This window comes from Carassius gibelio, chromosome B13 (assembly GCF_023724105.1).
Source record: "Carassius gibelio isolate Cgi1373 ecotype wild population from Czech Republic chromosome B13, carGib1.2-hapl.c, whole genome shotgun sequence".
Lineage (NCBI taxonomy): Eukaryota > Metazoa > Chordata > Actinopteri > Cypriniformes > Cyprinidae > Carassius > Carassius gibelio.
Genome location: NC_068408.1, coordinates 23,718,529 through 23,743,512, shown reverse-complemented (window position 1 = coordinate 23,743,512; position 24,984 = coordinate 23,718,529). Strand labels below are relative to the sequence as shown.

Sequence of the window (24,984 nt, the reverse complement as noted above, 5' to 3'; positions counted from 1 at the left end):
TGCACATATTGGGGTTCTTGGGAGATGCAATGATCCTGTTACAGTCTGCTTGATCAATCACCAGAGAAATGTCAAAATTATTCAGAAATGAGTTCATATTCCTGAAAGTTACAAAATAAAACTAAGTAACTAAATGAGCATGTTCTGTTCAAAGGCCATTTCTGATCAACAGAGCGTGTAAAAGAGCAGCAGTGGCAGGAGGCTTTTTCAAGGAGAAGTGTGAAAATAAAAATAATGAATGAACTTGTAAAAATATCCCTTGGTAAAATCAGGCCTTTAAGCTTTGATTTCATGATGAGTAATTACCAGAATACCAAAAAATCATATTAAAAGAGCAAGTTCTCACAACATTAAGATGCAACATGCAGAGGTGAACTACCTTCAGTGCAATAAACTCATTTAGTCTTTTCCAGAGCCCTTATTTACAAACTATGGACCTCTGGAATTCAATAAGTCAATATTTTACAGATCTTAATCTTTTTTGTTTTGTTTATATGAAATATGTGTTCAATACATTTCAATTTAGCCATCTTTCCATGAATTGTCTGGACTCTCATTCTGACGGCACCCATTCACTGCAGAGGATCCTCTGGTGAGCAAGTGATGTGATGCTGAATTTCTCCAAATCAAACTCATCTACATCTTTACTGTATTATGAAATGTTAGCGGATCATAACTATGCTGCGTGACACTTGTGTGAATCTCTGGAGACCCGATGTCATACATCCACTAAAAATCCCTAAAACACCAACTCAGAAGAGTAAAAAAAAAGGCTCAGAAGAGTAAAGTTTAATCAAAAGAAAATCTCCCATTCATGCATTTGAACTCGGATAAAACACATGATTCAGATTAGATCCAGAACACAGACTGAACAGCCTGATTCGACTCTCTGTGATGTCACTGGTGATGTCAGTCAGGGTTCGAGCAGACTTCACCACAGAGGAGCTCTTCTCAGCATCCCCTCCCAGCTGTACGACTCCGCCATCTCAAACCAACAGACACTGAGATTACATTATCATGACACATTATAATCACAGGACATTCTCTTATATGTGAAATAGATTGCATAGCTACAAATGAGGAATAAGTTTACCTGCATTCGTTTGTGAAGAAATACCAGCTTTTGATTCAGTAACTCAATATCCTGCAATAAAAGTCATGCAATTATTTACCGTGATTTAATTTCGAGTTTTGTTATAAGCATTTGTATATAAAATGTGATGACTGATGTATGTCCAGTCAAATGCTCTCAGCCTAGGCTTAATAGCAAGCAGCAAATCATGTTCATCTGTGACGTAACTAAAGCCTCTTATACTTCAAAATGAAAGAGCAACGTTCAGTTTCAACGGGAAAAACATCAAAGCAGGAGAGAAGGCCGAGTTAAATATAGCATCGGATCAGAAGTTCACCTTTGTCGACCTTTCATGGTGTTTCAGTTTGATTTGAGGCAACAGTTCTTCTAATCTTTCAATCTGAAATAAGAGAGCAGTGTGCACACTTGGTCATCAAGGTCACTTTGTTTTACATTTAAAGGAGGAGCAGTTTTTCAGTATTAGAGACTGTAGACTGAGTCAAACGTCTCACCCTTTTCACAATGCTCTGTAGTCTGGACCTTAGGGATTTATTAATAACAGGCACAGGAATACTTCTGGGTCTTGGATTGACTGTATTCAAAAGGAAAATGACGTCATTTTTTGTTAATGTAATAAAGCTAGAGGGAAAAGAAGCCCACAAGTTGTCATACCATGCTGGTGGTTTTTGGCCACTTCAAGCACGTACGGCCTGGGTACAAATAACACGAGCAAATCAACACACAAGTAGTCAGTCCTAAGAAATATGACTAAGAAAATATGACTATGGACAGACATTAAAGGACCAGTTCACCCAAAAAATAACAATTTGCTGAATATTCACACACCCTCAGGCCATTCAAGATCTAGATGAGTTTGTTTCTTCAATAGATCAGATTTATATAAATGAAGCATTGCATCACTTGCTCGCCTTTGAATCCTCTGAAGTGAATGGGTGCCGTCAGAATGAGAGTCTAAACAGCTGATTCAACATCACAGTTGTCCACACCACTCCAGTCCATCAGTTAACGTCTTGTGAAGTGAAAAGCTGTGTTTTTTCTAAGAAACAAATATACAGCATTAAGGCATTTTGACTTTAAACTGTTGCTTCTGGACAAAATACAAGTCCATAATCCATTTTTAATGCTTCCTCCAGTGAAAAAAAATATCAAGCATAGTTTACAAGCTAAAACAGATAGACTTGGAAGAAATATCATGGATTGTGGACCTGAAGCAGTTTGGCCAGAAGCAAAAGATAAAACATATTGATGGATTTTTTTCTTACAAGCTTTTCACTTCCCAAGATGTTAACTGATGGACTGGAGTAGTGTGGATCATTGTGATGTTTTTATCAGCTGTTTGGACTCTCGTTCTGACGGCACCCATTCACTGCAGAGCATCCACCGGTGAGCTAGTGATGCAATGATACATTTCTCTAAAACTCACCTACATCTTTGGTGGCCTGAGAGTGAGTCATTTTCAGCAATTTGTCCTTTTTGGGCTGAAAATTTCTTTTAACCAAGTCAAAAATATAGTATGTCACCCTTTTATGTGTTGTTAATGTTCAAGTTCAGGTGTTTGATATAAGATGGTGACACACTACTTTAATATATTTTATTAAATAAATATGCTCTCATAAATGTAAAAATAAATAAATAAATAAAAGTCTTCAAAATTAATTCTAGGGACCAAATATTGGCCCATAATAAAAGAAAGGAAATTTTTGATGCTGCAAATTCCTTTTGATTTTCTAAAGCTAAGTGACTAAATGTAAATCTTATACATGAACTTTAAACCTTTGACACGAAGGAAGGACTTACATTTGCTTGCTGTTTGGCGGCATGAAGGGATTTAAGGGAATAAGGCATCCTCGATTGTTTCGTATCTGCAAATTGATTTCAAAATTATTTCCTTTTATACAAATAAGGAGCAGATAGTAAAGGTTTCAAACCCCACAGGAAGGTGACGGACAGTACCTTAAGTGTCCTCTGAGAAGTGTCAAGCCTGAAAGACTGAGCTAGTATCTGTAAGGAGAGACCATCCTCATGTAATACATCGCCTGTATTAAATCTCCAAATCTAAGCCAGGATCTAGTCACAAACACACTTGTCTTACGCTGGTCCCTCGGGCTCCACTGGGAATATGAACCTCCCGGAGAGCTGTGATCCTGCTGTCTGCAAAAGAGCGGCTCATGTCAGCACCCATAACACATCTTCTACATTTGCATGTGATTTGCATGTCAACACAACAACTGTGCAATTATTCAAAGCCATAGTCAAAACAATAAGAGTAACTGCCTCGTGCTGTCAGATGCACCTGTTGATATTGCAACTGATTTTAGAACAGCGGCCAAAAGGCAAAGCTGATAACTTTTCAGTCATTTTAGGACATTTTCCCAATGGTAAAAACAAAGGTGGTTACAAAAACGCAGAAGAAAGAGATTCTGCAGCAAATCTGTTCACGTTGCCATGGCAACCCCAGGATGCTACCCCACGGTTAACTAGTTTAACTAGCTGCATTCAGACGGATTAGTATCAAGATTAGACCAACCATTGAGATCAAGCCTCTTCAAGGCAATCCAGACTGCAGCACCAATGTTTTCAGGGTTACAAACAGCCATTGGAGGAATCCGCATACACCTCTCAGTCCAGAATCCAGCGGGGAGGGGTGAAGACAGAAACCATAACACGACATAAAAGTCTCTTTTTCATAATTAAAGTCTTAAAAAAAATTAGAATTGAAAATGTGAAAAATTGCTTTATTACGATAAAGGGATTCGTAGGACAACTAGAATAGAGAAATGAAGCACAGATTAACAGTACAAAAGTCAGTAACAATGTACTGATGAGTTTTAAAATATGAAAAATTCTGTGCCAATTAAGTAAAATAAAAAAGTATATGTTTATAATGAGTGCGTAGATTTCAACAGAGAAAAATACAAAAAGCAAGGGAAAAAAATCTGCACACCAAAGTTCAAGGTCCTTTGAACAATAAAAAAAAAAAAAATGAAAATAAATTAATAACAATTTATTGAGGATTTACATAAAGATTACAAAAAAACTAAAGTGCACAAACAGAAAAAGTGAAACTGACTGAGCAACAACACAGAAGTAAAAAAAAACAAAGCAATGATTTGTTTTATGAATTATTTATGTATTACAAGATTGCGTTGTTTTTGTTGCTAGAATATTATTTATGCTTTTGTTCCAGTAAAGCAACATATAAAGGCTTTAATTTGCACAAGTGCATCATAAAGTTCAGGTTTTGTTTAAAATTTCTTGATTTAGCCGTTTTATCTGTACATATAATGTACATTTTAAGGGTTTGTGTTTACTTACATGTTTGTTTATTAGCACAAATTAAGCTATGTAAGCTATTTAAATCATTTTGTTTGCTAAAAATGTTTAAGCAAGACCTTTAATTTGAAAAACAACGATCCAAGCGTCAACGTTATGAACTATTCCGATTCATTTCAGCGAACCGGTTCTTTTCAGACAGATCGGCTCAGTGAACCGGTTCAAAAAGACGATTCATCGGTATCGAGTGAAAACGTCTCTACGCATTTATTTTCTAACAACTCAGTACAATGTTGTATCAATCAAAAATTTAAATAAGTCCTTTGTGTCAACACATATTGAAAAGTTAAAAAAATAAAGTAATTTGTGTGAATATAATTCACTTAAGATATTGGTGTTTGTGGACAGTTTCATTCACAAACACGGATATGTTCTACATGTCTACAGTGTAAAGAATGAACAAACCAGTCATATAAACTGAGATTTCACTAAAGCAACTTTAATATAATCAGAGACGGATTTAACCATTAGGCAAGCCTAAGGGCCCCCAAAAGCCAAGGGCCCCCTAAAATGCTTTTAATATGCGTGATGCGCTTTCATTTCGGACGAACACGCGGTGCTGAATGTGACGGAACGAATGGCGCACGCGCAACGCTCGCGATGTTGTCTAGTAGCTAAATAGCAGTGAGATGGTTTGATTGAAGTGTACTGTGTTGCATCTGATTAATTCATTCAATATTTGACTTAGAATTCCGTGACATTGCTCATTACACAGTAAACTTCTTTTGTGTAGCTCTTTGAAATGTACAAATATTAAAAGGTTTGTTTAATTCATTGGAATAAAATATAGATTAATGTTTTTTTTTTGTCTTACACAACACAGAATTTCTAAATAATAAGTACTTTTAATAATAAGTTATTTTTATGAATTCAGTTAATTAGATGTTTTTAATTAAACCATTAAAATGGAATACAGAAAACTTCAAATGGAAAGCACAGGACCCTGAGAATGTAAATTTGGTTCAACTTATAAATAGGCCTAAATTGCAGTTAAATTAAACAAGTTTAATGATTTTAATTAATCAGACATGTTTTTTTTTCAGATTTAATATAATCATCCAGAAACTTTAAAATGAAAAAAAAAAATGAATCTAGAAAATTTGGGAAAAAATAATAATTGGTTAATTTGGGAAAAACGAAACAGATTTCATAGGGCCCTACAAATATCATGCATCTGAAGCTATAATTTAATACTAAGCAACAGTGCATATTATATAGGGCCTGTTTAAATGTTTTTAATGGCTCTCACAGTCACACTTCATGTTTGGTTGAAATAACCCTTATGTGTGTAAATGTATAATTTCCATATTTATTCATGTATACTTTTCCAGTTTAATTTAAATGTGTCATTAAAATAAACAGAAAACAAATGTATATTTTACAATTTAGAATTAGACAGCCTTGCGTGAAATTATATAGGGCCCCATTCCTGTGTTTTGCCTGGGGCCCCCCAAATCACTAAATCTGCCCCTGAATATAATATGCATGGACAATAAACTATTGTAAAATGTATTTAAACATCCCTCGACAGAAAGGTTTTTGCAGGTTTTAATAAAATGTAAACAACTTACGTCAACAGTTGGTTGAACGGACTCATTTATTTATTTATTTATTTATTTATGCATGCATGCATGCCAAGGTACCGAAGATTAAAGTACAGAGAATATTAACATTGCGTACAAAGATGTGACATTACATGCAGAGCACCATTTATAGACACATTTGACAATTAATAAAAAATCTTTTACAAAATAAATTAAAAAGATTAAATAAATTAACTGTTTTAAAAGCTTTAAGATTTTTTGGAAGATTAAATAGTTTGGATATACTGTTGAATCTCTCTTTTAAAATCAATATATAAAGGATTTTGATAACTTTTTAAATTATTATTCAAGAAATTGGATGAAAATATACAATCGCCTTCAGGAGAACATTAACAAACAAAAGAAGATAGAAGTAAGAAAAAAAGAAGAGGAGAAATTAAACACAATGAGGGGGTATTTGGCTCACAATCAAGGGAAAAATATAATAACAATAAAAACATAATAGCAATAAAGGAAAGCTATCTCAGCTTAATCAGGGTCAAAAGAAATAAAATTTTCATATAAATCCAAGGACGTGATAACTCTGCGTCATCAACCCGGAACTAGAGTTCGATTCATTTCGATTTGTGAACCGACTCGACCGGTTCCTTCTTGAGAACCGACTCAAAAGAACGATTCGCTCACGAACTGAACATCAGTATTATGAACCGCGCACTGGCTTAGGGGTGTAGTGAACAAACGCGTCGTTTGTTGGAGCAGCGTTTATTTAGCCTTACGTCTTTACTAAAGGTATCCGTGTAAGCCAATAAAGAGAGAAAGTCGACACAATAACAGCAGAATGAATGAGTCAGAGGGACTGCGCTTCAGGAGGCTGAACAGACCTCAAATAATTACAGACGAAACCCATGAACCACAGAACAAAACCACAAGGTAAGTCAGCTTCTGAACACATTCATATGTGACCCTGGACCAGAACAAATAAATAGTGCTCCAGGTTCACATATGCATTTGAACTTTATTCAATTTAAATGGTGTAAAGTAAAATGTGTGCCATTTAAATGAATCTACCTGCCTCCCGTGTTATCTGTGTGTTGCAGCACTTACAGTGGGAAGGTGTTTCGTGTCACTTTACTGACATTAGTGGCTTTCCTGCTCTTCCCTCTGCTGGTGGTCACATTCCTGCTGGAGTCTCCCATTCAACCAGAGCTCTTCAGGTGAGCCTCCTCTCATAAAGATCTACACCTTGACCACGGACCGGCTTCAAATGGAGAACACACAAGACACACAGTATTTCAGATATTCAGGGTTTTAAAAAAAATCCAAAATGTATCAGTCTTTGAAAAGTCATGAAAATGTTTACGGGGAGCGTAAATGATACAGTTAGACTTTGCTCTGCTCGGATAGAAATGAATAAATGATTAATTTGTGGAGTAAAGCAATGCATTAAAGAATATCACTCCTGCAGTAAGAAGCGTGAATGTGTGTGTGTGTGTGTGTGTGTGTGTATGTGTGTGTGTGTGAGGATACAGTTGTGTCACACAGCATTACTCAGGTACGTGAGATATAATCGCGCTGGTCCTGCTCTGTGGTGTTTCATTGCTAAATGAAAGTGAAAGTGAAAGTGACGTGACATTCAGCCAAGTATGGTGACCCATACTCAGAATTTGTGCTCTGCATTTAACCCATCCAAAGTGCACACACACAGAGCAGTGAACACACACACACACACACACTGTGAACACACACCCGGAGCAGTGGGCAGCCATTTATGCTGCGGCGCCCGGGGAGCAGTTGGGGGTTCGATGCCTTGCTCAAGGGCACCTAAGTCGTGGTATTGAAGGTGGAGAGAGAGCTGTTCATGCACTACAGCTCTCTCTCCACCTTCAATACCATGACTTAGGTCCAAATGACGGTTGTGTATCTTATTACAAAACACCAAAACAGCTTCCTGTGAAATTCTGTTGCCAAGCTGGAAATGTTGCAATCCCCAAAAAAAGCCCTGTTTCTGAAGTTATATGGTTAAAAAAAAATTCTTTCAAAAGGGATATCTTTTAATAAATGTGATTCCAACCTTTTATTGTTTACACAAGGACCTTAAGCAGAACATTCAAGCTTCTGCTCTCCGCCGAGATGAAGTGTGTGGTGATTTATACACATTAAAAGTAACCTGTGCTCTGTATAGTGTTCGCCTATATCTTAAACATGTTTAGTATTATGAACAAATATAGTATTCATTTTATGTTGAATTGGCTTTCATTTGTATGTTTACAGTTATAATAATGTACTTCTTTCAGTTTTACATTTAGGACTGAAGTACTAAATAAGTTAAGCTTGTTGACGGAAGCTGTCATTAGTTTTTTTGTTGTCGCTGTTGGAGTCTCGTGTCTAATATTAATACTTCATTTCAGACTTATTTCAATCACAGAAAACTATTTTTAGACTAGAGGTAGTTGATATAAATGATGTTAACCCTAGGATGCTGGTTTGAAAAGATGGTGTTACACAAGTGAAGGAGTGGATGCCGATTTGCCATATCCTTCATACTGATATTAATTATTTTATTACATGATTTCTTGTTTGACTATTAATCAAGTTATAGCAAGAGTGAAATGTGTAACCTTATGTGTGCTGTATTTCTTTTCCTCAAGATTAATGTCCACATATTATGTGTGTGTATCCAACCGTAATGATAAGACACTCGCCAGTGCTAGAAAGCCTTGAATTTTAGATAAGTTCTCTGTGTACGTGTGTTAGTATCTGTCTGTACAGGGAGAAGCTCAGACAGTCCCAGGACAAACGATCAACTGCCAGTGTCCAGCATATCAGATATACGTCTTTGGAGAGTTTTATCTAGGTTTTGGAACCAATCAGAATTTTGTTGACTCATGTATTGACGCAATTAGTATCCTCTGTCAGGGTATAACTGTGGTTGATTTTGTATTGTACTGGGGGGCGGCCTGCAAACTCCTTCGAGAGTGTTGAAGCTGACTTCTGCTGATGAAATTGCAAACTATTTTCTTCAAGTAAAATTATTATTATTAATTGAACTCATCTCTGAGTCCTGGTCTTCATTGCGACAAATCTGGTCCTTGGGTTTTAACTGTAAATTCCCCTACAGTTAATGGTGGAGGATCGGCGGGCAATAGTTCTTTGTTGACATCCCTGATCAATCATCAAACCAAGGTAGGAAAGATTTTAGATTTAATATTATTGGTTAGGGACTGTCTGTAAGTGGAGGGGGTCGAGAGAAGGAGGAACGATAGACTCACTCAGACGTGAGGGGGTAGACACCAGCTCCAGGGTGGAGTAAGGTAAATTGGTGTCACAATATACCTGTAAATAAGTAACCTTGTGAGTATAAGGGGTACAAGTACACATCGGTAGGTCTTGATATAAGATATTTAGAGATGTGTACAGTTACAGAGGGAACAGGTGCACACCTATAGGTCTTAGAGAGAGACGTAAAAATTTTCTAGGTGTGCACAGTCCAGGGGGGGACAAAAACGCATTCTTAACAGGCATGTGAACCCGTAAAGGGCAGTGCTGGGTCAAGCACCGAGGGACAAGGGACACATAGAGCCGTAAATAGGCAGTGCTGGGTCAAGCACAGAAAGCCGAAAAGCACGAGAGGCCATAAAGGGCAGTGCATTTACGGCCAGGGAAGCCAAAGTAGGGGTATGGGAAATCCCGAGAAGAATGTAAGACGCTAGACGGGGGTTCTAGTCGTATCTCGCTCTTCCAACTCTCGATCACCCACCATTACAGACAGGGGCGCCCCGAGCTTAGAAATAGGCCAGGTCAGTGGTTAGGGAAAAGAGTATCCAAAATTAGTGTTTAAAAATAAATAGTGATAATTCATATGTGCACCTATAAAAATATAGGGATATATGCAAAGGGAAAGTATTGATTGATCTGGGATGCCTCAGGAACAACCCCAAAAGAGCTAAAATGTAGTTTTCATGACCCTGATTGGATTGGACCAGTATATGGAAATTCTGGAATATACTTTGCAATTTCATCACGCAGAAGTCAAGTGCTGTTGGTAAGATCGCCGCCTCAATATGTTTTTGGTTTATGATAGAAATATGACTGACAAATTAGGTAACCTGGTCAGCCCTGATAGAAATAATGAAACAGAAGAGAGCAAATGCTGTAAACAGTTTGGCTCTGAAGCTCTGACTTTAAAAAAATATATATATTCTCTGAATTCATTTAAAGAATGATCAGTCTGAGCTTTAATTCTGATTGTAATGTTAAAACAAAAACTTGATTGGCTTTAAACTTAGAAAGAACCTGAGAAACAAACATTTATAAATGTATGTGCCGATTTGTTAAAAATAATCCCAGAAGTAACTGAGTGATGATTTAATCTGATTCTCTGTGCATAGAAGGTTTAAATGACAAAGAATAATATCATAAGACCTGTTCCAGTTCCTATATAATTGTTGAAAGTCCTGACAAGGAATACTGAACAGAATTCTGGGTTAGTGAAAAAAAAACTGTAGGCACACAAATTGGCAGTGGCATTTTGGAAAAACTTAGAAGCTTATGTTTTGTTAAAAAAGATAAAATTACTTTGACTACAATGAAGCCGTTGTTTTATCTCATGCTGGCCCCCACCATGACTCTGGCTTAAGCTTTGAAAGTACCAGAGACATGTTCTGAGTAAAAAAAAAAAAAAATGTAATTCCTATATTTACTAATGTTTGGCCAAAAGAGTAATTTTATTGTTGGATTGCAAAATTGTAGTCACGCAGCATCATAAAAAAAGAAAAAAAGAAGAGAAAAGAAAATTATTTTTTGTTTATGAGATGATAAAGTTGTAAACAAGTAACATAAACGGGGGTTTCAAAGTAACTTTGAAGACAGCATGCTAGCAAGACCCAAAGTAACATACCTGGGTCAGATAACCTCTGACAGATTTAAAACCAATGTTGAAATTCAGAAGCCATGGCCAGAATTAAGTGAATGGATAAATACAAGTTGATGTAAAAGTAATGACAATGACTGCAAAGAACTTTGAGAAACATTTGAGTTGCGAAAATAAAGTAAAAATACAAATATAAAGATGTTTATTTTTAAAATGCATATAATTTCTGACAAGTTTTAAACTGGGCTAGAGTAAAATGATAGTACGATGAAATTATGTTAAAAATGAATGAAAATGCATTGTTACGAGTCCTGAATCCCTCAGAGTTCTCTCTCTCTCATTCAAAGTAAGCTAAAATGCCGTTATCTGAGCCTGTGTTTAAGTGATAAGATATTTATAGTACAGCACAGTGTTTCAGTCAAATCATAGGCAGAGATGCTAAAGGACATGCTAAAAAGAGTTCAGATTTAATGCATTAAGAGGGCAATTGGTAGTTAAATGTTCAACTGCCCAATGCATGTAAGAAATAAGAGATTATAAAAATAATGAATAACAATTTAGGAGCAATTGTTGAAGAGACATGAGGTCTTTAAAATCATAATACAGACCCTGAGCTATAGATGTAATAATTTTGAATAGTTAAACAGTTGTATTGCTATTTGTTCTATGACCAGTAACTTATCTGTCTTATTTTTAGTCTCCACCATCATACAGGGCCTGATGGCTGCAGCTACAGAAGCAACAGAAAATTACAATGAATGGACGGGTGTGAAAAATAAATTCACTGAGTAATCTCAGCATGATAGTTTGGAGGTATCCAATTGAGTTTAGCAATTAAATATTAGTTTGATTAACCTTTTTCAATGTTTTAACACTAGTAAGTGCTGTCAATGGCTCTCATGGTTCTTGAGTGCACCTTTCCTAAGCTGCAGGAAATACTGGATTCTGGAAGAAGACTGTCGAGGATGTTGCAACGGGAAAGAGTGGTTACCAGTGTGCATGAGGTGATTTCTCAATGACGGGTAAGATCCTCTTCTGGCCAATAGGGGACAACCTAAGGCAGGGGGTCACCGCCACTGGGCACCTGCCCTGAAGGGAGGTGTTATATGTGAGATGGTAGTGGAGTTGAGCGGATGCTTGATAGGCCTAGAGCATCATTAAGAGGGGAACTGTATGAAGTACAGCAATCTGCCTAAAAATGTGAGCTCCTCCAGACCTGATCACCAGCAACCGCATTCCTTGACTGATTGTTGTGACAAGCGTCCACAACTTGATGCAACTATGCCAGTGGATCACACCCTGAGGACAAGGAGCTTATTTATAAAAAGTTAATGGCAATGGGCTTTCAAGAACCATCTGAGACCATGTGATGACAGCCATTATTTTGAGACAAAAATTTCTTATGAGGCTAAAATGATATTGAACTAATATGTCTATATCATAGTCTTTACTCGTGCAGGTCATTAGGCATGACACAAGATGATAACAAGATATGGTGGTGGCTAAAAATGAAGACTGCTTCTGCTTAATCAAGAGATGGTTTAGATAACAAAGGTTAAGGGAATTAAGCATGTAAGGTAAAAATAATTTTAAAGAAATGTTCCTAGCATTATGTATTTTAAACAGTTTAAACTGAGATTTTAGATCTAGAAACTTTGACATTTTTAACTTATTTGAATAATTTAGGGTTATATGTTGTAATGAATTTTATATTATAGTCTAAGTTAAAGTTTGGCAAAAATTGTCAAAATAAATAAATAAATAATATTTTGCACAGTAAGAGAGAGAGAGAGAGAGAGTGCTTGAGTGGAGGCAGGGATAGTGCTCTTCTTCTATTATTGGCCTGCTAAGAAAGAGTAACCAAAACAGAGCAATAATTTTAAGACCAAAACAACCCAGCTGATTTTTCTCAAAATAAAAATCATTAATGAACAGGCAAACTTTGAGATTAGATAAGAGATTAGGTACAAACTTGGTAAAATGCACAGACAATGTTTGAGTTTAAATCCTTCCGATTTAATACCAAAAGGAAAACCTTAAATATGAGCTGTTAAAATATAAATGTGTTAAGTATGTGCATGCACGAGGATGGCTATATATATATTATTGGGGGACAATTCTGTTCCTGTTTTGTTTCAATTGAGTCACTAACCTCTGGAATGAGTGTTTTATCATTACAGATGTGTTAAGTGAAAGTTTACAGAAGTCGATAATTCTGAGTGAAACTAATGAAAAGACAATGCCGAACATGGGACGAGCTTTAAGTGGATTGGTTATCCAGCTCTGTCTGCTACTGGTAATAATGACTTGTTTTGTCTTTTATAATACTGATTTAAATCACTCTCTGGATTAATATGTTAAAGAGTGTTTATATGATTGGATTTGTGAAATTTAAGTTTGCCGTCCAAAATGGGTTTAAAATCCATGCCTAAATTTAAATGAGGGTCTAAATTTTAACAAGTTAACACTTTGTTGTTTGAATGGTAAAGGTAAATATTTTAGACTTGACGGCAGAAAAACAGTGACAGATTGGCTACGTCACTAACCAAATTATCCAGAGAGCACCCTCACATAAAGAAGCCTGGTGGGAAAACAAAGGAGTGAATCCTGCTTGTGTAATATAGTGCAAAAGCTTTATGTAGTGGTTTATGTAGAACAGAGATAAGTTGAACAAAAACGTGTGGATAGCCCCTTAATGGAGCAAATCCATAACAAGAGGTTTGAATTAATTGAAATAGCACAGCAAAAAAAAAAATTATAATAATAAATTTAGTTTGAACAAAACAATTGTAATAGGCTCTATGGAGCTGCTTATGAACACCTGTCAGGTCAAATCAAATTAATATTGTGAACACTGACAGGGCTTTTTGATAATGTATACTGTTTCAATACAGATTTACAGAAACTGAGGCTGTCTCTTTAATAAATATTTGGGCGTTTAGAACTAAGTAATAGTATTGTTCATTTAGTAATAATATCGGGAAATCTGTCTGCTCTTTTTCAGTTTATAATAATTTTGAGTAAATTAATATCACTGCCAAATGACAAACATGAACGAGGGTTTTTAAGACATTGATCACGTAGCTGATGTGTAAGCATTTATCACTGACAAAACAGTGAGAACTAAATTGACTTAATACGAGGTATTGAGGATTTGCTTCTGAATGTGTCATTAATATAATCTGAGTACAGTAATATGGTATGATAATTGACAAGATTTGCATTTAAAAAAAAGGTAACAATAAGGCAATGAGTATGGTTAACAGTAAAATAAATACATGCATGACAATAAGTGGATAGGTTAGTTGTATTTTAGAAAGTTAGACACTTCGATACTTAAAATGTAATTTTGATCAAATGTGTTAACAATGACAAGGTTAATGGTTCATGTATGTTTAACCAGCATGTGAACTATGATGACTGCAACTGGATTCGGGGTGAAAGTAAAACTTAATAAAAGGGCTATTAAGTAATAAACTAGGAACTGCTCTAGGTTTTCGAGGAAATAATGATTATGATTATGATTATTTTTATTTTTTTAAGATGGCTCAATATTGATCTTACTTATTTTTGGTTTGTTTATTTTTGTGTTTTTAACACCAAGTTTGGAATGAAAGGGTAAAATAGATAATCAATCTCTATAATTGTACCATTGATGGGGAAAATTATAGATTTTCATAAAATAAGGGTATCTTTACTGGGATTTAGGTTATAAGCAATGTCTATATTTGGTATCTGTGAGGTGACTGAGGGTCTGACATATGTCAGGAATGCAATAACAGTGGTTATTCATTTAGCCCGGCTTCCAGAGAATAATATATATATGTTTATTGTAATGAGTTTATTTTACGATATGACCAAATTAACTAAAATTCATCATAGTTGTATAAGACATGTTAAAAAAAAAAACAACAAAAAAAAACAAATAAGACAAATATCCTTCTTAAGGGTTAATTTTTTTTTTGAATTGGTTATAGTGTATGCGTTTTTCTTTAATGATTTGTTAAATCTGGTTAATGAATATGCAGATTTAGTCTTAAGGCTGTTGGATAAATGTTTTGTTTTAGAGGGTAAGTGTGAAGTAGCTGTAGTAGGAAGAGAGGTATTTACAAAGATATGTTGATGAAAGTATATATGGATGGAGGACACTTTTCCAGGTAGAGGGACACACAGAATAATTCACTGGAAAAGACATTATGTGAAGAAAGACTAGTGCAAGTGACGATATTGTGGGATTAAGTAAGTAGATGAATGTATATGGGAAGTAAGAATGATTATGGGAAGTATTTTGTACAAAATAATGTGTTTATTACTAGAAATGTCAGCCAGTACCAGAGATCTTAAGTATATGCACCTGCTTAAGTTGACCAACAGCCTGCATTCTTAGCATGCATCACAACTACACCTGACCTCATTTATTAGACCAGATGTGGGGTATTAGACCCCACATTGATCTAAAACGGGGGACTGAAGGAGTGGATGCCGATTTGCCATATCCTTCATACTGATATTAATTATTTTATTACATGATTTCTTGTTTGACTATTAATCAAGTTATAGCAAGAGTGAAATGTGTAACCTTATGTGTGCTGTATTTCTTTTCCTCAAGATTAATGTCCACATATTATGTGTGTGTATCCAACCGTAATGATAAGACACTCGCCAGTGCTAGAAAGCCTTGAATTTTAGATAAGTTCTCTGTGTACGTGTGTTAGTATCTGTCTGTACAGGGAGAAGCTCAGACAGTCCCAGGACAAACGATCAACTGCCAGTGTCCAGCATATCAGATATACGTCTTTGGAGAGTTTTATCTAGGTTTTGGAACCAATCAGAATTTTGTTGACTCATGTATTGACGCAATTAGTATCCTCTGTCAGGGTATAACTGTGGTTGATTTTGTATTGTACTGGGGGGCGGCCTGCAAACTCCTTCGAGAGTGTTGAAGCTGACTTCTGCTGATGAAATTGCAAACTATTTTCTTCAAGTAAAATTATTATTATTAATTGAACTCATCTCTGAGTCCTGGTCTTCATTGCGACAAATCTGGTCCTTGGGTTTTAACTGTAAATTCCCCTACACAAGATTACAAAAAAAAGCAGAATTTAATTGACATTACCAAGACCGAGGATTTAAAAAGACTTAGAATATGATGCATGCGTCGTATGAACTGCGTTTGTATGTGTTTTCTGCTAAAGATCTGCTTTTGTGTTTCACAGAAGATGCAAAGGAATAATACGAGTGAGAGGAAATGAAGACACAAGTTCTTATATCTGCATGCACTGTTTCTTTAATGCTGATGGAAAACCTCTTTAATAATTATTTTCCAATGTAATGATTTTGGTTCTGATCTGCTGCCACAATGTTCTTGACAAAATCCGGTATAAATATTCATCTCAAGCCAAATCCCACAGTGCTCTTTTCTCTTTTAGTTAATAATTGATGCCTCTGCAGTTGATATGTAGGGCATTTCATCTCCTGCAGACTTCTCCCGTAAAAACACCCTTCAGTTCTCGTGAACATCTGAACATGAGACTTGACGGATGTCTTTCTTTGTGTTTAATAATCAGTCTCGGTGACCCCCCTCTGATGACTGGCTGTTACGAGCCCAACCTTAAACTCAGACAGGCAGAGCGACTGTTTGAGGATCGGCTAATCGGCCCAGAGTCCCTCGCTAACATTGGAGGTCAGTGTCTATGATGCAGTGCAGTCAAGCGTGACCTTTGACCCAGTTTGTCCCAGCTGTTTGGCAGTGTGCTCTGAGGAATAGACAGGCCAAACCAGATGAAAGACTGTGTGATCTAAGATAGAAACATATTTAAAACAGAACAACTTAACAAAACAAGAATGGTTAATTTAGAAAATGTAATCATTAAAAATGTGTATCTATGGTTGGCATGTTTCTGAATTATTCTTGTTTTGCAGATGTTTTCTACACTGGGACGGCTGATGGAAAGATCGTCAAAATCGAGGGAAGGAACATGCATGTCTTAGCAACACTTGGCAAGCCACCGTGTGGTAAGAGACCCAGAAATACCGGATTATTTGATTGATTTCGTAATGTGGGATTTCAACATGAGTGACCTTGGTGTTTGAAATGCTCGGCTCCATGGTTTTGTTGCACAAGTCATGAATCTGTGTCGCTTTTAGGAAGCTGTAACATTAACGTTTGTAAAACAAAACATGAAATCTAACAATGTTTTTTTATTTAATTATTTTTTTTAAAGATATTACTTTTTTTGTGGTCGTTTTTACCATTTCCAGCTACTTTGTTTCATATGTATTTATAAATATTGGAATTATGACCACCATAATGAATTATAACTGGAGTGTGTGCATATATAAAATAAAAATTATATAAAATTTATGTTTTATTTATTAGCCATTGTTTATTTACTATTATAGTATTTATTCGTGTTTTGACTAATTTTATGTTTTCCACTCACATACAAGCATACACACACACACACACACACACACACATATATATATGTACAGACCAAAAGTTTGGAAACATTACTATTTTTAATGTTTTTAAAATAAGTTTCTTCTGTTCATCAAGCCTGGATTTATTAGATAAAAAAAAAACAGAAAAAAATGTAATATTGTGATATATTATTAAAATTTTAAATAATTGTTTTTAAATTTATTATACTTTAAATTATAATTTATTTCTGTGATTCAAAGCTGAATTTTTAGGATCATTATCACATGATCCTTTAGAAATCATTTTAATATGATGATTCATTATCAAAGTTGGAAACCGTTCTGCTGCTTAATATTTTTTCAGAACATGTGATACTTTTTATATATATATATATATATATATATATATATATATATGTATATGTGTATATATAGATATATAGATATATATATAGATATATAGATTAGTTTTGTTTTAAATTTATTTTGTTCATTTCACTGGTGCATTACATTAATGCATGTAAAGTGGATGTGCATAAATGTAAAGTAACACATTAAAGCCCTGCATAGAGATTTTTGATTGTTTTATGATAGTATAGAGTATAGTTTTATGAAAATATGACAGTAAAGCATTTGATTCAGTGTATATGCTTGTTCCTTTAGCCTGGCTGTGTTGTAAACTGCTGACACACAAAAAAAAACTAACAGAAAAAGTGCTTAGAGTTTTAAATGTCTAATGTGTTGACTAGCTCAGCTTTTGTTCCATCAGATGCATAAAGTTAAAATAATTCAAATAACTCCCGTATCAAATGCTAGTGTCATTAGTGTTGAATATCCGTCTGATTCGAAGGCTCTCGAGAGTATGAGCACACTTGTGGACGTCCTCTGGGAATCCGGCTGGGGCCCAACGGCACCTTGTTTGTAGCTGATGCCTATTTGGGACTGTTTGAGGTCAATCCTGTCACAGGTACACATATATCACATATTCTGCTTTAAACCATCAATACTCATTTAAAGGAATAAATCATTCAGAAAAAAAAATTCTGTCGTTGATCATTCACATGCATGTTTTCCCAAAACCTGTATGTGTTTAGTTCTTTACATCAGTCATCCAGCAATAGTTCATCGTGTCCACATTTGTCTCTTTTGGCTTTAAGGTGAGGTGAAGTCTCTGGTGAGCACGGAGAAGATGATCGGTGGTCGGCGTCTGGGTTTTGTCAATGATCTGGATGTAACTCAGGATGGGAAGAAGCTGTACTTCACGGACTCCAGCAGCAGATGGCAGCGCAGGGACTTCATGCACCTGATCATGGAAGCCACGGCAGACGGACGGTAACTGGGGTGTTTGCACTTTACAGCTTTATTATTTGGATCATTGTGCATTGTGTGAATGTTTTCACAGGTAAAGATGTTTTGGTACAGTGACTGATGTGGTTCATGTGGTTGTTCCAGTGTTTTAGAGTATGATATGGAGACTAAGGAAGTGACTGTGGTGATGGATAACCTGAGGTTTCCAAACGGCATCCAGCTCTTCCCTGATGAGGTGTCTGTCCTGGTGGCTGAGACCACAATGGCCAGAATACGGAGGTGATGCTCACTCACCTGTTCACATTCGGCTGCTTACACTTACATTTAGTCATTTTGCAGACGCTTTTATCCAAAGCGACTTACAACTGGGGAATACATAACACGATTCTTCTTAAAGAGGCAAAGAGACACAGGAAGTGCTTGTAATACCAAGTTTCAGGCGTTTGTAGCTAGAAAGGGAAAGAATAAACTTCCTTTTTTTATATAAATTTTACTCAAAACAGGATGTTATTATCCCATAACTATTCATTTGGTCAAAAAACTGAAATATTGTGAATTTTTATCATTATTATTATTATTTAAAAGAAACATTTTCTATTTTAAGAAATTTCAAGAAACTTTATTATTATCAATGTTGAAAACAATTGAAGGATCTAGTCCACCAATGGAAAAATGTGTTATATTTTTTGGGAGCTGTGATAATTTTTTTTTACTGTTCTTTAAAAACATTATATAACTATATATTATATAACTAACATTATACATGTATATACCATCACTTTTGATCAATTTAATGTATCCTTGTAGAATTGAAATATGTGGAATACATAAATTATTATTATTTATTTTTGTTCTTATATCAAACTTTTAAATGGTAGTTGATCACGGTTTCCACAAAAATATTAATAAGCACTACAACTGTTTAAAACATTGATAATAATAATAATAATAAATGTTTCTTGATCAGCAAATCGTCATATGTAACACTTGAAGACTGGAGTAATGATGCTGAAAATTCAGCTTTGCATCACAGCAATAAATTACATTTGACAATTTATTCATTAAGAAAGCTGTTATTTTAAATTGTAATAATAATTCTTACCATTACTGATTTTACTGTATTTTTAATCAAATAAATGCTGCCTTTGGGGAGAATAAGAGATTTACAAGCATCAGAAAATCCCCCCAAGCTTTTGAGCACTAGTATATTTCCATCCCTCAAGGCAAGAGATGCTCGTGTTGCTCTCTGATACAGATCTGACGGATTCATTTCTGTTGTGTGCATCAGTGAACTCGAAACATTCTGTCCCTGTGTTTGGGCTGATTTGTTATCAGTTCTCCCGCCTCTCACCGCTGAATTCTTGAATCACGCAGTGCTCTTTCACTGCTCTTGAGGGCTCATGTCTGCTCGAGGCACAGGCCGCTCTCTTACCTGGATAAATGATGAGTGCATGCAGTTGCCAAGGCAGCAGGCTCCATCATTAAGCTTCCTGTGTGGAGAGATGCATAGCGTGTTTCTCTGACTGCGTGTGTGGTCTGTGTAATATCAATGCACTGTAAGTCCGTGCTCATCGGGGTACGGCAGGACTTTTATGTTGACTCTGGCTCTTCTCATTGATGAACTGAAGGTTGCTTATGAATTAGAACCAAAATTGTCACGTTGCAAATAACTCGAGAGTTGATGGTCTCATAAACAACAAACACCGACTGATTTATGGGTTTAGCTGAAATATCAGTTCATCACTGCTGCATATTGAATATGTGTTCTGTATCTGTTCACAGAGTGCATGTGTCTGGTCTTAATAAAGGAGGTATGGATACATTCATTGACAACCTCCCGGGGTTTCCGGACAACATTCGGCGCAGTTCTTCCGGTGGATACTGGGTCTCCATGTCTGCTGTGAGACCCAACCCTGGCTTCTCCATGCTGGACTTCCTGTCTCAAAGACCCTGGTTAAAGAAACTCATATTTAAGGTAGAATTATTAATGACCATTATTTGATTTATTTTTCTAATTTTTAAAAACATTATATAATAACTTTTCAAAGGCCAGATTAAATGTAAATCTTAAAAATATTTACAGTTTTTTAAAGAGATTTTTCCATTTTTTTAAAATGTAACAATAAAATAATAAATCACCTTGAATAGACAAATAAATAGACATTTATACAGTAGATGTTTATTGAAATGTACAGTTTAAAATTGGTGTAAATGTAACAGTAAAATACAATAATATATGGATAATTATTTAAATTGAGTTAAATGTAACCGTGAAATAAATCACACTTCAAAAAGACGTTTATAGCTGTTTATTTAAATTGTTTAAAATGTAGTTAAATGTTTAGAAATAACTCTTAAATAAAACAATACATACATTTTTAAATAGAGAACTAAATTAAAATTTACAGCCATTTATTTAAATTGCTTAAAAATGTAGTTAAATGTAACACTAAAATAATAAATAAATAAATCACTTCAAATGGACAAATAAATAGACATTTATAGCTGTTTATTTCAGCTTTGTTTAAAATGCAGTTAAATGTATGAGCAAAATGAATCAATTTTCCAATAGACAAATAAAGAGAAGAGTGTAGTGCCAAGTAAATCACACTGTCAATCTGGTTTATATGAAGCGGCGGGAACAAAATGTGAGAAAAATAGCAACAAAATAATGACTTTATTCTACTTTTCCTTTCAACAGTCTCCTCTGTGTCTCTCTGCATCTGTGTATGCTGCATACGCTCTTCTGTGTCAGCCGCGCCACAAGGATGCGCTGTTTTCTTTCAAATCAAAGTTAAATACATGTAGAAACCGCGTATCCTAGTGCCGTGGCTGATACAGAAGAGCATATGCAGCAGAGAGCTACACGGGTCCGATTTTGTAAATCCGCACCCGCCGTACCCGCTTAAAATAGAACCGACACCCGACCCCCACCCGAAATAATATCAGTTAAGCCAATCACATTAGACACACTTTTTTCGAATTTTATTGCCAGGTCATACAGAAGTTATTTATGGAAAACTCTTTTTAAAAGATATTCATTTTTTATACATTTTATCTTAATTCTGATCAATGTTTTATAAATCAATTGCCCATATTTAATAAATAAGAAGCAAATATATAGCAGACAATGTAATAACCTTAGTGTAATTGACAGAATTACTAAAAAATATTTTGTTACCTAAAAGTTAAATATTTTTTGTGTCATGCATGCATGTCTATTTCCCTCTTATTAAATATAAAACGCATGTGGACTGATATTTTTCCAATGTCTGGACTCCTTTATTAATGGAGTAAACAGACGTTTCAATACCATTGGATATTTTTCACCCGTTTCAGCCAAATTTGCGGGTCACCCATCGAACCCATGCTGGACTCTAGCATGCAGCATACACTGATGCAGAGAGACACAGAGGAGACTGTTGACAAAGGAATTGTTGAATAAAGTCATTATTTTTGCTTTCTTCACGTACAGTACAGTATTCTCGTTGCTTCATAACGTTACGGTTGAACTACTGATGGCTGTTGGACTGTTCTGATTATGTCTTTCATACTTTTCTGGACCATGACAGTGTATTTTACTTGGCAATCTTTGGGACAGTCACAAGCCTCCCGGTTTTCATCCAAAATATCTTAAATTATGTTCCGATGACAAACAAAGCTTTTACGGGTTTGGAACGACATGGGAGTACCGTATTTTCCAGTCTATAAGTCACTCTTTTTTTCATAGTTTGGCTGGTCCTGCGACTTATAATCAGGTGCGACTTTTTTTTATTAAAATTGATTCGAAATGAACCAAGAGAAAACATTACCGTCCTATGCTACTCAATGCTCCTGTAGTCTACACTGAAGATATATAGCGCCCTCCCGAGGCTGGAGACAGTAATGTTTTCTCTTGGTTCTTGGTTCTAAATACATGCAACTTATGTTTTTTTCCTCATCATGACATATTTTTGGACTGATGCAACTTATACTTAGGTGCGACTTATAGTCCGAAAAATACGGTAAGTGATTAATGTTGGGGTGGACTGTCACTTTAAGGGAAAAAAGCTGTCCAAACCTGCCTGGCCCTACGTGAAAAGTAAATCACTTTTCAAATTGACAAACAGAGATTTAAAAAATAAAACGTTTCACGTTTTGTCATTTTGATGCAGCTGTTTTTCTTAATTCAGTGTGTTTTTACTCTTTCCTACTGCATATATGTTTCTAAACTGAATGTGCTTCTCCACGTGTTGTGTGTTTTTCAGCTCTTCAGTCAGGACACTCTGTTGAAGTTCGTGCCGCGCTACAGTCTGGTGGTGGAGCTGCAGGATGGCGGGACATGCGTGCGCAGCTTCCACGACCCACACGGCATGGTGGCGGCGTACATCAGCGAGGCACACGAGTACAACGGCCACCTGTACCTGGGCTCCTTCCGCTCGCCGTATCTGTGCAAGCTGGATCTGAGCAAAGTGTGAACACGTCACCAGTCTAACAGATGCTCCACTTGAGTCATTTCACTCTGGCTTCCAAACTAACAGATTTCCAAGCAATTACCGTTGGCAAACATCTACAAGAACACATATTAACATCTTCCATGTCACAGTCAGCACTGAACAAACACAGTCCCTTCATTTGATCACCATTCTCTTCATTTAGCTCTGACAGATGCCTCTATTTTTGTTCCATTAACCCATGTAGGCGACTCTCTTTTTTTAGCATAATAATCTCTCTGACTGGCTGTTTTTGAAATCAAAAGATGTGCCATTGCTATTTTTGTTTTTTCCCCTTGTGACAGAATTTCTGCAGGTTTTGTCCTTGTTTAATTTGCACCGAAAGTCGTCGTCTGGCTCTTAAAATAGAGCTGCCATCATCTGTGATATGAAAGTGGTAAAAACAATAATAATTTCTGTGGGTGGCAGTTTTGGGGAAGTGAAAGGGTATTTTCATTTCATTATAAAATGAATCTCCTGAAACACACAGCTATAATTATCTCTGGCTTTAAAAATGTTTTGGTTTATTTTCAATTGAATGGTTGAAAGAATTCATTTTGTTCTTATGTGTCATCATTATTATTTGTATATGTTGCTGAAATGAGATAAATGCTGCTGGCTTTATAGGATTTACCACACCTTTACATAAGTATCTGTGTGTTTTCCATTCATATTTATATGATGTCTATAAGAATTATCAGCAATAATGTCATATACAGTAACAGTGGATCTCAACTGGTGGATTACAGCTCACTTTGTGGGACAACATTGAGGACAAAAAGAACCGTGTTAAATGGAAAAATAAATGGAGTATTGCCTAGTTGGGAAAGCAAAATAAATTGGATTAAAGGAGTAGTTCATTGAAATTTTCTGATAATTCACCGACAGGACATCAAGGATGTAGATTAGTTTGTTTCTAAAGAACAGATTTGGAGAAATGTAGCATCTCATTACTTGCTCATCAATGGATCCTCTGCAGTCAATGGGTGCCGTCAGATTGAGAGCTGATAAAAAAAACACCACTATAATCCACACGACTCTAGTCTGTTAATTAATGTATTGGGAAGTGAAAAACTGTAAGAAGCAAATCCATTATGACGTTCAAACATCAAATTGTTGCTTCTGGCTAAAGTAGTCATTGATCCATATGTTTTCTCCAGTGAAAAAGTTTTGCCTGAATCAGAAGAGAAATCTGCACAGATCAAGCGATTACAAAAAAACCCAGTTTAAAACAAATATGTGGGATGATTTTAATGTGACATGACAACAGGAGCGTGATTATGGATTGTTCTTTTGGCTACAAACATTGGTTTGAAGTTAAAATGCCTTCATGGTGGATGTTTTTATCAGCTGTTTGGACTCTCATTATGACGGCACCCATTCACTGCAGAAGATCCACCAGTAAGGAAATGTAGCAATGCTAAAATAACTACAAATCTGATGAAGAAACAAACTCTTATGTCTTGGATAGCCTGAGGTTGAGTACATTTTCTGTGGTTTAAACAAAGCATGATGTTAGCAACAAAGTTGATGCCATGAACTGGAGTCAGTGGAAGTTGCACGGAATTAAAACTAATGATTAAAGTAAGATTTTGTGTCTTGAACTTGTTGGTTGTTTGATCTCAAACTAATTTGTTGAGGATAAACATTTGGATGCGTTACATAAAATATAATGCTTAAACTAAACTAAAGTTCAGACTCGTGTTTTATTAAACATTAAAGTGTATTCTAAAAATTACATTTTCAAATATACATAGATGACTGGTTTAATATAGAAGCATGTAATGTTTTATTTTGAAGGACAATTTTGACACTTCTGTCTGATTATGGCTTCATGTCCAATCCAAATCTGGCTTCTGAAACCAGTCCGGTTGAGAACACCTAATGGCCATATGGAGCGATGAATCTAGGACAAATCATGCACACTTCCAATAACACATA

At 35.6% G+C, this 24,984-nt stretch overlaps 2 protein-coding genes and 2 long non-coding RNA genes across 6 annotated transcripts; 2 read left to right on the top strand and 2 right to left on the bottom strand.

Moving 5' to 3' along the window:
• Positions 1–774: 774 nt before the first annotated feature.
• On the bottom strand, positions 775–4,065 carry si:zfos-1056e6.1 (uncharacterized protein LOC107988029 homolog). 3 transcript variants are annotated; one of them, XM_052573421.1, is made up of 9 exons: positions 3,621–4,065; positions 3,177–3,244; positions 3,047–3,094; positions 2,891–2,955; positions 1,745–1,782; positions 1,585–1,664; positions 1,410–1,472; positions 1,094–1,144; positions 775–1,001 (listed from the first exon to the last, which is right to left on the bottom strand). In XM_052573421.1, exons 1-9 carry the CDS (start codon positions 3,703–3,705, stop codon positions 987–989), a joined length of 513 nt encoding a protein of 170 aa, XP_052429381.1. In that variant the 5' UTR covers positions 3,706–4,065; the 3' UTR covers positions 775–986. The 3 variants fall into 3 exon arrangements, with proteins under 3 accessions (XP_052429381.1, XP_052429379.1, XP_052429380.1); XM_052573419.1 differs by having other exon boundaries at positions 775–985; XM_052573420.1 differs by having other exon boundaries at positions 775–985; positions 3,186–3,244.
• A 2,591-nt stretch (positions 4,066–6,656) lies between these two features.
• apmap (adipocyte plasma membrane associated protein) lies at positions 6,657–24,647 on the top strand. Its single transcript, XM_052573415.1, has 9 exons — positions 6,657–6,900; positions 7,068–7,184; positions 16,408–16,523; positions 16,763–16,855; positions 18,114–18,230; positions 18,421–18,595; positions 18,716–18,850; positions 20,354–20,546; positions 22,819–24,647. Exons 1-9 carry the CDS (start codon positions 6,809–6,811, stop codon positions 23,026–23,028), a joined length of 1,248 nt encoding a protein of 415 aa, XP_052429375.1. The 5' UTR covers positions 6,657–6,808; the 3' UTR covers positions 23,029–24,647.
• LOC127970727 (uncharacterized) lies at positions 8,620–15,852 on the bottom strand. Its single transcript, XR_008156674.1, has 2 exons — positions 15,748–15,852; positions 8,620–8,915 (listed from the first exon to the last, which is right to left on the bottom strand). It is a non-coding gene; the product is annotated as an uncharacterized LOC127970727 (long non-coding RNA).
• Positions 8,911–15,852, top strand: LOC127970726 (uncharacterized). Its single transcript, XR_008156673.1, has 2 exons — positions 8,911–8,993; positions 9,089–15,852. It is a non-coding gene; the product is annotated as an uncharacterized LOC127970726 (long non-coding RNA).
• Positions 24,648–24,984: the final 337 nt, after the last annotated feature.

Coding starts and splice junctions, on each gene's coding strand:
- si:zfos-1056e6.1 (XM_052573419.1), bottom strand. CDS start 3,705: ATGCGGATTCCTCCAATGGCTGTTTGTAACCCTGAAAACATTGGTGCT. Junction 1,473..1,584: donor TACAGAGCATTGTGAAAAGG/GTGAGACGTTTG, acceptor CTCTTATTTCAG/ATTGAAAGATTAGAAGAACT. Junction 1,145..1,409: donor ACCATGAAAGGTCGACAAAG/GTGAACTTCTGA, acceptor CTTTTATTGCAG/GATATTGAGTTACTGAATCA.
- apmap (XM_052573415.1), top strand. CDS start 6,809: ATGAATGAGTCAGAGGGACTGCGCTTCAGGAGGCTGAACAGACCTCAA. Junction 18,231..18,420: donor TGAGGTCAATCCTGTCACAG/GTACACATATAT, acceptor TTTGGCTTTAAG/GTGAGGTGAAGTCTCTGGTG. Junction 18,851..20,353: donor ACAATGGCCAGAATACGGAG/GTGATGCTCACT, acceptor ATCTGTTCACAG/AGTGCATGTGTCTGGTCTTA.